This window comes from Mus musculus, chromosome 5 (assembly GCF_000001635.26).
Source record: "Mus musculus strain C57BL/6J chromosome 5, GRCm38.p6 C57BL/6J".
Classification (NCBI taxonomy): Eukaryota; Metazoa; Chordata; class Mammalia; order Rodentia; family Muridae; genus Mus; species Mus musculus.
The window spans coordinates 123,169,756-123,182,938 of record NC_000071.6 but is presented as its reverse complement, the minus strand read 5'-3'; the positions used below and the strand labels follow the sequence as shown (position 1 = coordinate 123,182,938).

Sequence of the window (13,183 nt, the reverse complement as noted above, 5' to 3'; positions counted from 1 at the left end):
GGCTCGGCTCTCCTGGCCCGTGGACTGAGGCGGGTCACTCTCCCTCTGGGTCTGGCCCCCTTAACCTGCCCAGAGCTGACTCAGGGGTTCCCAAGCCTAGGATTGCCCAGGGCTCACTAAAGGTTATCTCAGCTCCCTTCCCCCAGGACGGCCAGGCCAGGGGCGGGGCCCTGCCTTGCCAGGTGGTAAATACTCTGTCCAACGCCCCGCCACCTGGCTTCTTGTCCCAGTCTTCCTGGTAGAGGTCTGACCACCATCAACCATGGTAAGTCTGCCTGGGTCTTAGCGGTCTCCCTGTGAGTGCCAACGACCCACAGTGACTCTCTTTGTCATAACCTCTCCTTGTGCGTTCCCTTTCTCTGCTAGACAACCTACAACAACAAAGGACCAAAGGTAAGCTGGAGCAGAAATACCAGCTCTCAGTCTCAGGGGGAGGACAAGGTATCGACACAGGAAAAATGTCAGTAGATGTGAGACACTGATGCCTGCAAACTCAAATTTGTCCCTGCTGTCCCCTCCCGTTGATGGAGCGGAAGTCAATCTTCTTCCTGAAGGAGCCCCTTCTTAAATGGTTGCCAATCTCTTCTTAAACCTGGTCAAGCTGGGCAGTGGTGGCACACGACTTTAATCCCAGCACTTGGGAGGCAGAGGCAGGTAGACTTCTGAGTTCGAGGCCAGCCTGGTCTACAGAGTGAGTTCCAGGACAGCCAGGGCTACACAGAGAAACCCTGTCTCGAAAAACCAAAAACAAAAAACAAAAAACTGTGGTCACCCATACTGTTCTCACGTAAGCTTATTTCCTTCCATGACCCCTGGGAAGGCCTTCTGTGGGGAATTTCCCAATTCTGATCCTTCAAGGGGCCCAAATCCTAGAACAAGAAATGTCTTAGGAGGTTAGCCAAAGATGGGAGCAGGGTGAGTCCCATTCTCGGAGGTTTTGGGCTTGAGGCTGAGGTGGGGTGGCCAAGGTAACCTGCTTCCTGGGACTCATCCTCCTCGTTCCTCCCTCATGCAGCCTGAGAGAGGCCGGTTCCTCCATTTCCACTCGGTGACCTTCTGGGTTGGCAATGCCAAGCAGGTAGAGAGGCTGGACGTAAGGGGCTGTGGGGGTTGGGGGAGGGCAGAGGACAAGCCAAAGGGCCTCCTTAAGGGGGCTGGACCCAGCTGGAACTGGGATTGGCTAGTGCGAGGGGAGGATCCAGGCCAGGCTAGGACTGGCACTTTGGAACCTTGTTTTGCAATCAGGGTCCCCAAGGACCTTGCAGAGGGAGGGGGACAGCTGCCTTTCTTCCTGGGAGAGTCTCCAAATGACGGACATGGGGGCAGTCAGGAGACTGGGGCTCCCTTCTAGGGCTCTCCAGACTGGTCCCCACAACCCCCTGGCCCCCCTGCCGCTTTGTATACTTTCCAGGCTGCTTCCTTCTACTGCAACAAGATGGGCTTTGAACCTCTGGCCTACAGGGGCCTAGAGACTGGCTCCCGGGAGGTAGTCAGCCACGTCATCAAGCAAGGGAAAGTGAGTACACATCCAGGTGGCTTGGTGATGAGGGCACCAGTGTGTCCCGGATGGGATGTGTGATTGTGTCAGGACACATACCTAGCTGGTTCCAAGATGTATGGCTAAGCTGCAACTGACCCATGTCCCTCCCAGGCCACAGGAATCTTCCTGGTTTCAAACTTCTCAAACTCACCCAGCACCACCTATAGAAACTCTAGGAAACTAGGATGTAGGGAAGGGCTTTTCAGTGGTCTCTGGTCCATGGGGTTGCTGGAGTCAGCTAGGCACCAGCCACTGAGAACCCAGTTGGTGGATATAGGGGAAAGCCCCAAGTTGGAGGACTAAGGGGCAGCTGCAGCATAAAAGAGGCTAGAACACGTGGTCCAGGGATCCTGCATGGTGGAGCCTTGTGGCCCACCAGAGGTGCCATAGAGCATGCCAGGAAGATGAAGAGCAGGCCCTTTTTCACCCTCTCCTAGCAACTCATCTCATCCCCTTGTCCACTTTTTAGATTGTGTTTGTTCTCTGCTCTGCTCTCAATCCCTGGAACAAAGGTGAGGGACATCCCATCGGGAGGCAGCATGGCTCTGACATATGGATCAGGGCGTAGGTTGGGGCAAGGGTGAGGCTGGAGCCCAGAAGGGGCTGGGGCTGGAGCCCTGGATAGAGACTAGAAACTCTACACTGCCTGCATTCTCCTGACCACCACAGAGATGGGCGACCACTTGGTGAAGCATGGCGACGGGGTGAAAGACATCGCATTCGAGGTGGAAGACTGCGACCACATTGTGCAGGTGAGAAACATTCGGACTGACGGAGCGAGCCTCTGCCGCTAGGACCAGGCAGGGCTGCATGCAGCAGTGTGGTGCCACATCAAGTTCCGCTGACACATGGCCCCACCCCTTTCTGTGTGTCTGCCCTGTGAGCCTCTTGCCCACATCTGCAAAATGGGGATAGCTAATGCCTCGCTGAAAGCTTGGAAAGAAAATGGAGCCGGGCGTGGTGGCACACTCCTTTAATCCCAGCACTCGGGAGGCAGAAGCAGGCAGATTTCTGAGTTTGAGGCCAGCCTGGTCTACAAAGTGAGTTTCAGGACAGCAGGGCTACACAGAGAAACCCTGTCTCGAAAAACCAAAAAAAAAAAAAAAAAGAGAGAGAGAAAAGAAAAGAAAAGAAAAGAAAAGAAAAAGAAAATGGATTGAAATGTTTAGAACATGAGGTCCTCAAAAAAAGGGGGGAAAAAGAGTCTTGGTGGGAAAATGAGGAATTCAAAGTTGTCCTTGGCTATATAAAGTTCTAAGGCTACCCTAGGCTACATGAGACTGCACTTGAAAAAGAGTTTATGAGTTGGGCTCAGTGGTAGAGCACTTACCTATTATGCATCCCTAACAATGCACTCAACAAAAGAAAAGGAAGCTTAGAGCTGCTGTGTGATTTTGAGCAGGTGACTTAACTTCTCTGTGCTTATTTCCTCCCCTGTGGAATAGAGATGACAATACTACCCACTGCACGACTGGAGAGATTAACTCCTAGAATAGTGTCCGGTCAATGGTATGAACTCTTCATGCAGCGAGTGAGCTCCTACTAAGAAAACATGAAAACCCCATGTTTAAAGCACTCAGTGCAGGGCCGGACACACTAGATGCTCAATTAACAGTTAATGGCATATTTTGCTGTATATATATCCTCTCCTTTTCTAGGAGGGGAAACTGAGACCTGGAGAGAGGGCTAATTCAAAGAGTCAGTTGGCAGAGGTGGGATACACACACATACTTGCTATGTCTCCTATAAGTGCACCTCTGACCTGTTTCTCTACCTGCCAAATGGGATGAGGCCAGGTGACAAAGGATCCAGCTGAAGGTAGCTAGAGGTGTTGGGCTTATATTAGGACTACCCAGAAGCCCACAGCAGGCGCAGTGCCCAAGACACAATATCACAAGGAGGCTCCAGCCTTCACCATTCTCCCTACTTGGTACCCCACGCAGAAAGCTCGAGAACGGGGCGCCAAAATTGTGCGGGAGCCATGGGTGGAGCAAGACAAATTTGGGAAGGTGAAGTTTGCTGTGCTGCAGACGGTGAGTGAACACTGACGCTCCACCAGGAGACACCAGGACCCCCTCCCCCAGAAACCTACCCATTGTACCACCCTATTTGCATACCTCAGAGTCCAGCCTTCCCCAAGCCTGACCTTTGAGAATGCTTAGCCAGTGCACACAGAGGCTTCTGGGAGTTACCGGGTATCTTCCCCAGTGGAAATAACAGTTTGGGGGTATAAGCTCAGTGGAGGTGGGGGCTTTAAAAAAATGAAAAGGGGGTGGTGTCTGAGGAAGTCATATCCCTCACTAGTTTGGTGTCTCTGAGAAAGGACTAGTACGGGACATCCCATGTGACCTGGGCATGTGCTGAGCCTACCTCTGTCACTACCTCTTCAGCCACACCCCTCCTATGTCTGGAAAGCACCTAGGAAGACAATACGGTCCACACAAGGGCGGCAAGTCTGTGAGACAGTCATAAGTCCCACTTCCTCCAAGTTATAGTCATATGTAAAGATTGCTAAAATTGGTCCAGTGGAGTACCTGTCATTTCAGCACCCGGGAGGCTGAGGCAGGAGAATCATTAAATGCAAGATGCCTAGGCTCAAGTCCCGCCCGGGGAGCTCTGTGAGGCTCTGTGAGACTCTGTTTCAAAATCCAGACAGTGAAGAGTGGGAGGGAGACGAGATGGCCCTGTGCTCAGTAGGAAAAAAACCCTCCAGTATAATTTAATCCAATGCTTTCACCTAGTTAGTTTTACTGGACACCTACTACATACTAGGTACTGAGCTGGCGGCTAGGGATACTTATGAAAAGCAAAAGCCAGGCATGGTAAACCATGGCTGCAGTCTCAGCACTTGGGAAGCTGAGGCAGGAGGATCTCCATGAACATAGACTCAATCTTGAACATAAATAAAGCCATGAGGACAGAAAGAGCATCCTTGCATCACAGTCTCCCATCCTACTACCGAGCAAAACGGCAGGTAGTCGAACATTCCAGAAAGGATCTTCTACTGAGTTAGGGTCAGCTTCATGGTGGGACTCATGGCTGTGGTGGTGCTTAGAGAAGAGTGGGGGCTTTGCTAGGATTGGTGGGGGGAGGGCTTCTCCCTAACCAGCTGCTTCTCACCCCCAGTATGGAGATACCACACACACCCTGGTGGAGAAGATCAACTACACTGGCCGTTTCTTACCTGGATTCGAGGCCCCAACATACAAGGATACCCTGCTTCCAAAACTGTGAGTGTCCCTTGATGTGGGAGTGGTAGAAAGCTATGGCCTCTTTCTCACTCTGTGGCATGGGCTTCTCTGGGAGACTGGAATATCTGTATATGTAAGCATCTGGTGGGAAACTTCGGGAGGTGAGACAGGCACCAGGAAGAGGCACAGAAGATGAAGGCTGGGGCCTCCAGCCAGACTGCCTGGGTTCACAGGCAGCTCCGTCATTTCCTAACCGTTCAACCTTGTGCAGGCGGCTCCACTTCGTGCCTTTGTCTTATCATAAGAGGGGGATGGTAGCCAGGAGTGGTGCTGCATGCCTTTAATCCCAGCACTTTGGAAGGCAGAGGCACCCCAATCTCTGTGAGTTGGAGGCCAGCCTGGTCTACATAGTGAGATCCTGTCTTGAAAAAAACAAAGAACAAGAACAAGAGACTGTTCATAACAGCTGTTCAGTTAACCACGGCTGATGCACATCAGGGCCTAATACGCCATCTGAGCTACTAGTATAGGTAAAGGGTTCATGGGAACAGAGAGCTTTGGGGGCTAGCCATGTCACCTTCCAACTCCTTCCCTCTTCTAGACCCAGATGTAACCTTGAGATCATTGACCACATTGTAGGCAACCAACCCGACCAAGAAATGCAGTCTGCCTCAGAATGGTGAGTCCCCAGTCTGCCCCTCTCTGCTGCAGAGACAGACTCTCTTGTCTGATCTCCTTGTTTGTTTTTGGTTTGGTTTGGTTTGGCTGTGTGCTTATTATATGGCGGTCATGCACTTCCCACCCCACAGCACATGTTGGGAGGCCAGAGAACCATTGGCAAGAGTTGCTTCTTGGGTCTACCACACGGGTCCTGGGGATGGACCCAGGTCATCAGGTTTGGTGGCAAGCACCTCTCTCCACCTAATGCCCTCACCAGCCACCGCCACCCCCACCCCCATCTCCCCAGCTCTTAAACTGAAGAGGAAGATAGGTACAAGGGGTGGGAGGCTAACCTGAGGTTACAGATTCCCTTATTCACTGTGAAACGCTCACCTACCCTCATCAAGGAGTCCTGCAACCTACGCGAGTCAGTTTAGTATTGCACAAGGCCACTGAGAATAAACAGACCTGCTCGTGAGAAAGATACAGTCAAACACACTTGTCTGTCTGTCTATCATATCTATTTATTTATCATATCTATCTATCCCATCTGTCTATCTATTTATCTATCTATCTATCCTATTTATCTATCTATCTGTCTGTCTATCCATCTGTCCATCCTTTGAGACAAGGTTTCCTTGCTGTCCTGGAACTCACTCTGTAGACCAGGCTGACTTCGAACTCACAGAAATCTGCCTGCCTCTGCCTCCCAAGTACTGGGACTAAAAGTGTGCACTGCCACACCTGTCACCCTAATGAGGTTTTATAGCAAATCCCCTGAGAGCAAACCTAATCCCCGAGAAGACTCATGAGAATTACCCAACGATTGAGAACTAACCCACTCGCACCCGGCAAAGCCCACTCCTTGCACCACATTAACCTTGTTAACCTGGGACATGAACTTGGCACAGCAGAGCCAGCTACAAAAGCGGTCTACCACTGAGCTAAAGCCCAGCCTTTTGGGGGAGAGGGGAATCCTAGCTTTTCAAAATATCACAGTGGCATTTAAAAAGAGCTCAGGAGCACATTTGAGTTAGAATCACAGCGACATCGCCCTCATCTAAATCAGAAGCAAACACCCGACTGTCGCACGAAGCATCGGGTTGCAACCTACATTTTGTTACAAAACACTTCCCTTCCGCTTAAAATCGTCAAAAGTACAAATCTGTGGTGTGCATGATGTCACTTTTTTGAGGATCCTGTGTAACGGGTGTATGCTCAATGGTGGAGATGGGAAGAGGGTGGGAAGGTCTCCGCAGGCACTCAGGGGGTGTGCCCCTGGCCACTCTGCAGGTACCTGAAAAACCTGCAGTTCCACCGGTTCTGGTCCGTGGACGACACGCAGGTGCACACGGAGTACAGCTCTCTGCGCTCCATTGTGGTGACCAACTACGAGGAATCCATCAAAATGCCCATCAACGAGCCAGCTCCGGGCAGGAAGAAGTCTCAGATCCAGGTGGGGTAGGAGACAACAACGGGGAGGGAGGCTTGCGGGCTCTGAGAGAGCATAGGTCTGAGCGATCAATGATAAACGGTCAGATGGATAAATGATAGTGGTCTCCTTCTTTGTTTCCCCTCCTCCCAGGAATATGTGGACTATAATGGGGGTGCTGGGGTCCAGCACATCGCTCTCAAGACGGAAGACATCATCACAGCAGTAAGAACCCTGTGTCTGGCCCAAGTGCCCTCTGGTTTATTAGCCGCAGGGACAGTCTCTGCCGATGAGAGTAGCGGGTGGTGGCAGTCCCCCTGGAAGGATGATGGGGCGTCCCTTTCCTCTCCCACAAACTCACACAGTTACCCCCCACCATGCTGGGGAAGCTCATTCTGCAGAACAATCCAGTCCCAAGGGCAAGCAAGCCTGAGGTCTGGTCCAGGCTCCGCTGGTATTTTGCTGTGTGCCCCAGGGAACTCAGTGCCTTCTCTGGGCTTCAGTGAACCTTTCTCTAAAAATAAGATTAGACTACAAGACTACTACGTATGTCCTTTTGGCCAGATTAAACATGCCTTCCCTATGGATGCAGCCTTCAGGAAGGCTAATTCAGTCCTGGTCTGAAAGAGAGACAACGAGTTGGGGCAAAAGCTGGGAAGTGAGAGAGGATGGAGAAGAAGGCTGATCAGGAGGGTGTCGTCTTAGTCAGGGTTTCTATTGCTGTGAAGAAACACGGGGAGCAAAGCAACTAGGAGAGGAAAGGGTTTATTTGGTTTAGGCATCCAATCACTGTTCATCATCAAAGGAAGTCAGGACAGGAACTCAAACAGGGCAGGAACCTGGAGACACAAGTGGATGCAGAGGCCATGGAGGGATGCTGCTTACTGGCTTGCTCTCCCTGGCTTGCTCAGCCTGCTTTTTTCTACACCTCAGGACCTGCAGCCCAGGATGGCATCACCCACAGTGGGCGGGGCCCTCTCCCATCAATCACTAATTATGAAAACACCCTACAGGCTTGCTTACGGTCTCATCTAAGGGAGGTGTTCTCTCGGTTGAGGTTCCCTCTTCTATAATGACTCCAAGCCTGTGTCAAGTTGACCTAAATCTAACGGGGACAGAGGGCCACATGAAAGAGAAGGCATTTGAGGAGAGATATATACATAAATGGGGAGAGTTCCCCAGGCAGAAGGGATGACCACCAAGACAAAGATGAGAAAGCCAGGAAGGTTACAGAGACAGGAAGGGTGTAGCTCAGACAGAGTAAGGGAAAGGGACAGGAAGAAGTGGGAACGGGAGCAAGTGGTCAAGGCCATGGATGGGACCTTAAATTTTGACACTGATGTGTGACATCATCCTGGGCTAGGCAGAGAAGAGGCACACTTGATTTAATGTCACTCCGGCTTCTGTACTGAGACAGACATAGATCGATGCCTGCCTCAGTTTCCCCAGCAGCGCACAGAAAGGCAGGCACACAGTGTACATTCTATAAGTGAGAGCCATCACTAGTAGTCTGTGAAGTAGAGACAAATAGGGAGAAGGTATCCTGACAGAACGTGGATAGGGACTCTGCTACCTCCTGCCCTTGTTGCTCCTCCTGGTGACAGCAGTTGAACAAGCTGACCTTGACCCTGCTGCATGACAGATCCGCCACTTGAGGGAGCGAGGCACGGAGTTCTTGGCCGCCCCATCTTCTTACTACAAACTGCTTCGGGAGAATCTCAAGTCAGCCAAGATCCAGGTGAAAGAGAGCATGGACGTCCTGGAGGTGAGGCTCAGCTCAATGCTTAACTAGAAGAACAAGAACCCCGGGTTCACTGGGCCACACACAGAGTTGGTACCATGCGGAGAGTTACAGCAGACCACTTGAGGCCGCTTTGCAGAGAGGAACAGATAAAGGCTGATGGGTGGCTTTAACTGAAATCTATAGGAGAAGAGAGTAAACTGTGCTAAGGCCCTGAGGCAGGCACAGCCTTCAAGTATGCGAGAGACAGAAAGACGGACACATCTCAAGTGTGACAGAGGCCAGGCAGCTTGTCTGAGGCCAATTTTTTTTTGTTTTTAAAGATTTATTTATTATATGTAAGCACACTGTCGCTGTCTTCAGACACACCAGAAGAGGGCGTCAGATCTCATTACGGATGGTTGTGAGCCACCATGTGGTTGCTGGGAATTGAACTCAGGGCCACTCAGAAGAGCAGTCAGTGCTCTTAACCGCTGAGCCATCTCTCCAGCCCCCAAGGCCAATTATTCTTACAGCTATTTATAATTCTGGCCATTTCTCTTCTTTGGCTAGAAACCATTGGGAGGTTTCTTCATCTCATTTTATCATTTATTTAATTGAGTTTTTGTTTTGTATTTTTGTTTTGTTTTATTTTGTTTGAAGCAGGGTTTCTCTGTGTAGCCCTGGCTGTCCTGGAACTCACTCTGTAGACAGGGCTGGCCTGGAACTCAGAAATCCGCCTGCCTCTGCCTCCCGAGTGCTGGGATTAAAGGCGAATGCTACCACACCTGGCTGTTTTTGTTTTCTTAATTTTTAAATTTTTAATTTTTCTTTCTCTCTTTCTCTCTGTGGTATGTATATGTATGTGCACACATATGAGTCTGAGTGTGTATGTCTGTCTGTCTGCCTGTGGAGGCCCAATGCTGGTGTTCGAAATCATCCTTGATCTTCCAACTTATTCACCGAGGCAGGGTCACCCCCAATCAAACCCAGAGCTTACTGATGTGACCAATCTTGGCTTCCTTCCTTCCTTCCTTCCTTCCTTCCTTCCTTCCTTCCTTCCTTTCTTTCTTCTTAAAATATTTGTGAGTGTGTCTATGTGTGGATGTTTGCACATGCGTGCCAGTGGCCACAGAGGCCAGAGGCATCAGATCCTCTACACTTGGAATTACAGGTGGTTGTAAAAAAGCTGCCTGACGTGGGTGTTGGGAACCAAACTTGGGTCCTCTGGAAGAGTAGCAAGTGTTCTTAACTGCTAGGCCTTCTCTCCAGTGGCCCCTCCCCCATCTCTGCTTTCTGAAGCTAGACTTACAGAGGGGTCACCACAGCAGCCTCACACTTACACGGGGTCCAGGGCTTGGAGCTCTGATCTCACACCTGCTTCAACCACTGAGCCGTCTCCCAGCCTTGGCTTTATTTGGGACAGCTTTTACTAGCACAGAAGCCACGTGGAATACGTTAACTTTTTTAAAATTTGTGAGACAGGGTCTCACTGTATACTCGCCCTGGCTGGCCAGGAATCACTTTGTAGACCAGGCTGGCCTGGGTCAACAAAGTGTACATGAGTGTGTGTCTCTGTGTGTACACAGGCCACGTGCTGGAGGAGGCCAGAGGAGAGTATAGAGCCCCTCCAGCTGTTACAAATGGCTGTGAGCTGCTGGGTGTGTGTGTGTGTGTGTGTGTGTGTGTGTGTGTGTGAACCCACAGTCAAACTCTCTGTGAGAGCAGCAAGTGCTCTTACCCACTGAGCCATTTCTGGAGTGGACGACACGTTTTAACATTCGGAGAAACTCCCGGGCTGTTTTTCCAAACTAGATGCAGCGGGCTTTTTTTTTTTTTACACTCTCCTCAGCAACAAAGAAAAAAGTCCGGGTTTCCACTTACGTGCCATCTAATGGGGGGAGGGGGGCTCTAGGAGAAAGGCCAGACCCTAAGCTGGAATGGCCGTGGGGGTGGGTTAGACTGAGGGCATATTTGGAGAAAGCTGGAGAAAGGAGTCTTTTATTGGCTTTGGTGGTGCAGTAGCCTTTACACTTTCCAAGGCTCCCACAAGGATTCCACAAGGTCCAGTTTACCTTCCTTTAACAGAGCCCACTGTCTCCCTCCCAGGAGCTGCATATCCTAGTCGACTATGACGAGAAAGGCTACCTCCTACAGATCTTCACCAAGCCCATGCAGGACCGGCCCACACTCTTCCTGGAAGTCATTCAACGTCACAACCACCAGGTACGGCTTGCACCCAGAGGATAGCATCAGCTGCCTGCGAAATCTTACCCAGCTCACACGCGCCTTCTCTCAACGCCACAGGGCTTTGGAGCGGGCAACTTCAACTCTCTGTTCAAGGCGTTCGAGGAGGAGCAAGCCCTACGGGGCAACCTCACTGACCTGGAGCCCAATGGTGTGAGGTCTGGAATGTAAGCCCCCATCCACACATGGACCACGCAAAGTGCTGGACACATCAGTCATCTCCAACTGGCTGAAAGGCTGAACCTCAGGGCTCCACCCACGTCATGGCCACGCCCCCTCTATTACAAGAGTCCGCCTTGCCTGAGTCCTCCCTGCTGAGTAAAGCTACCCTCCCAGGTCCAAGTTTGTGTCTTGTGTTTGGGCCCCGCAAGGAGCAGTGGCGTCACTTAGCCGCCAGGGGGAGACCAAGACCGCTAAGCTGACTGAGGCCCCTATGGGGAATGCAGGTGCAGGGTGCAAGAACTTTTACTAAGTGGGACCCTGCCCGTATGATCCATCCTAGAAAGACAAAAACAACAAACTGGGTCCTGCGGTGGGTTGGAGTGTGGCAGCGTTTCATCTGATGGCTTTAAAACCTTTAAAGATGAGCCCTCCTTAATGGCATCACTCGGAACACATGGAAGAGGTCAAAGGACTTTAGGGTTGGTGTCCTTCCTCAGCAATCTCAAGGCATTGTTGTTCCTGGTGTGTATGATAGAGCCCAGACCCGAGTGGTTCTGAGCCTCTCCTGCCCTGCATCCTGAGTGTGGCAATCACCAGTCCCCCTAACCCCCAAACCTCACAGCTGCGTTTCCTCACGCCTTGTGCATACTTGCTTGAAAAACAAAACAAAACAACAAAAACATAAGGCAACCGGGAAGAGTGTTAATGGCCAGAGACTGAGCATACCTTACCACCCAAGAGGGTCTATCATCATCAGCACCAGGGACAGAGCGGGGCTTTGCTCCCTTTTCCTTTTGTTTTAATCTAACACTCTTCCCTGAGCCGCAGTCAATTTAAAGTTAGGCTCACTTTATTTTTGAGATTGGGGGTGGGGTGGGGTGAGGGCTAAGTGTGTTGCCCAGGCTGGCCTTGCTATGTAGATCAGGCTAACCTGTAACTCTAGTTCGGCTTGCCTCTGTCTCCATCTCCCAGAGGGCTGGGACTCAAAGGTGTTTGGTATCACGCCATGGCAAAACTAGGCACACTTTGATCTCTGTAAGGAAAAAAAAATATATATATCCAAAGTGGTATCGGTATCATGGGGGAGAATCCAGATGGTTTCTATTCTGGTTTGTTTTGTTTTGTTTCCAAATAGAGGAAAAGTCAGGGCTTCAAAGATCATGAACTAAGAAACCGGGGAAATAAGCTAGGTAGGGTGGTGCATGCTTGGGATCTCAGCACTCCAGAGGATGAGGCAGGAGGATCAGATGTTTGAAGACAGTCTCTGTGACGTGCTGAGATTCAAAACAAAACAAAACAAAAACAAAGAATGTGGGAGAAAATGAAGCAGATCAGGCTGCAGCCGATGCAAAAACACCTCCCTATTTCCATGACTCATGCAAAAACATTTCTCTAACCTAGAAGGTTGCAGCCCGCAGCTTGTGGGCCACATCTGGACATATTTTGTCTGTATGACTTTAAACCAGAGAGTCAGTATTTGTTGTTGTTGTTGTTTTGGTTTTGGTTGTTTTGAGACAGCCGTGAAGCCCCGGTTGGCCAGTTCAGAACGCTCTATGTAGACCAGGCAGCTCAGTAGCTAAATCCCACTGGATCCCGCCTTGCGGATGCTAGAGTTACACGCATGTGCCGTCATGCTGTACTTGAGCTAGCATTTTAGAGAGCTGAGCCATTTCACAGACACACTTGGGGGTTTTGGTTCTTACAAAGACACCCTTGTCTGTGGCCTTGCCCTTGGTGCTAAGACATGGGCACCTTCGCACACACCTTTCACCCTGCAGTTGTCTGGGCCACATCCCACACCAGCTACCTGCTAGCTAGATGACCCTGGTGACCCTGGCTGGACAGACTGATTACCCTCAGTGCCTGTGGCCACATCTAATGAATGGAGAAAATACGGGTCTCCTAGGAGAGCCTGCTTGCTCTCTCTCTCTCTCTCTCTCTCCTGCTTTCACACCGAACACACTTAAAACATTGGCCATTACTATGTCACATGAATTAGGCTTAAATTTGTAGCCTAGGCTGGCCTTGAAACTCAAAAATCTTCCTGCCTCTTCTGCATCCCCAGGTGCTAGGATCACAGGCACGAATCACCTCGCTTGGCTTTATGCCCAGGTTGGTCTGGGTTTTTAATTTTTATTATTGTGTGTGATGTGGATGGGTAGGCACACACCGCTGTGCATTTTAAGACTAGAGGGTAACTCTCGGGAGCCTGCCCTCCCCTTTTGCTCTGA

General features: G+C 50.7%; 1 protein-coding gene across 1 annotated transcript; it reads left to right on the top strand.

The window, feature by feature from the left end:
• The first annotated feature begins 215 nt into the window (after positions 1-215).
• On the top strand, positions 216-11,132 carry Hpd (4-hydroxyphenylpyruvic acid dioxygenase). The gene is made up of 14 exons (NM_008277.3): positions 216-265; positions 367-393; positions 1,016-1,078; positions 1,412-1,516; positions 2,010-2,052; positions 2,210-2,292; positions 3,484-3,573; positions 4,667-4,770; positions 5,333-5,410; positions 6,685-6,847; positions 6,977-7,048; positions 8,466-8,588; positions 10,653-10,769; positions 10,851-11,132. The coding sequence occupies exons 1-14, from the start codon at positions 263-265 to the stop codon at positions 10,959-10,961; spliced, it is 1,182 nt and encodes a 393-aa protein (NP_032303.1). The 5' UTR covers positions 216-262; the 3' UTR covers positions 10,962-11,132.
• The last annotated feature ends 2,051 nt before the right edge of the window (positions 11,133-13,183 follow it).

Coding starts and splice junctions, on each gene's coding strand:
- Hpd (NM_008277.3), top strand. Junction 1,079..1,411: donor GGGTTGGCAATGCCAAGCAG/GTAGAGAGGCTG, acceptor TATACTTTCCAG/GCTGCTTCCTTCTACTGCAA. Junction 3,574..4,666: donor AGTTTGCTGTGCTGCAGACG/GTGAGTGAACAC, acceptor TCTCACCCCCAG/TATGGAGATACCACACACAC.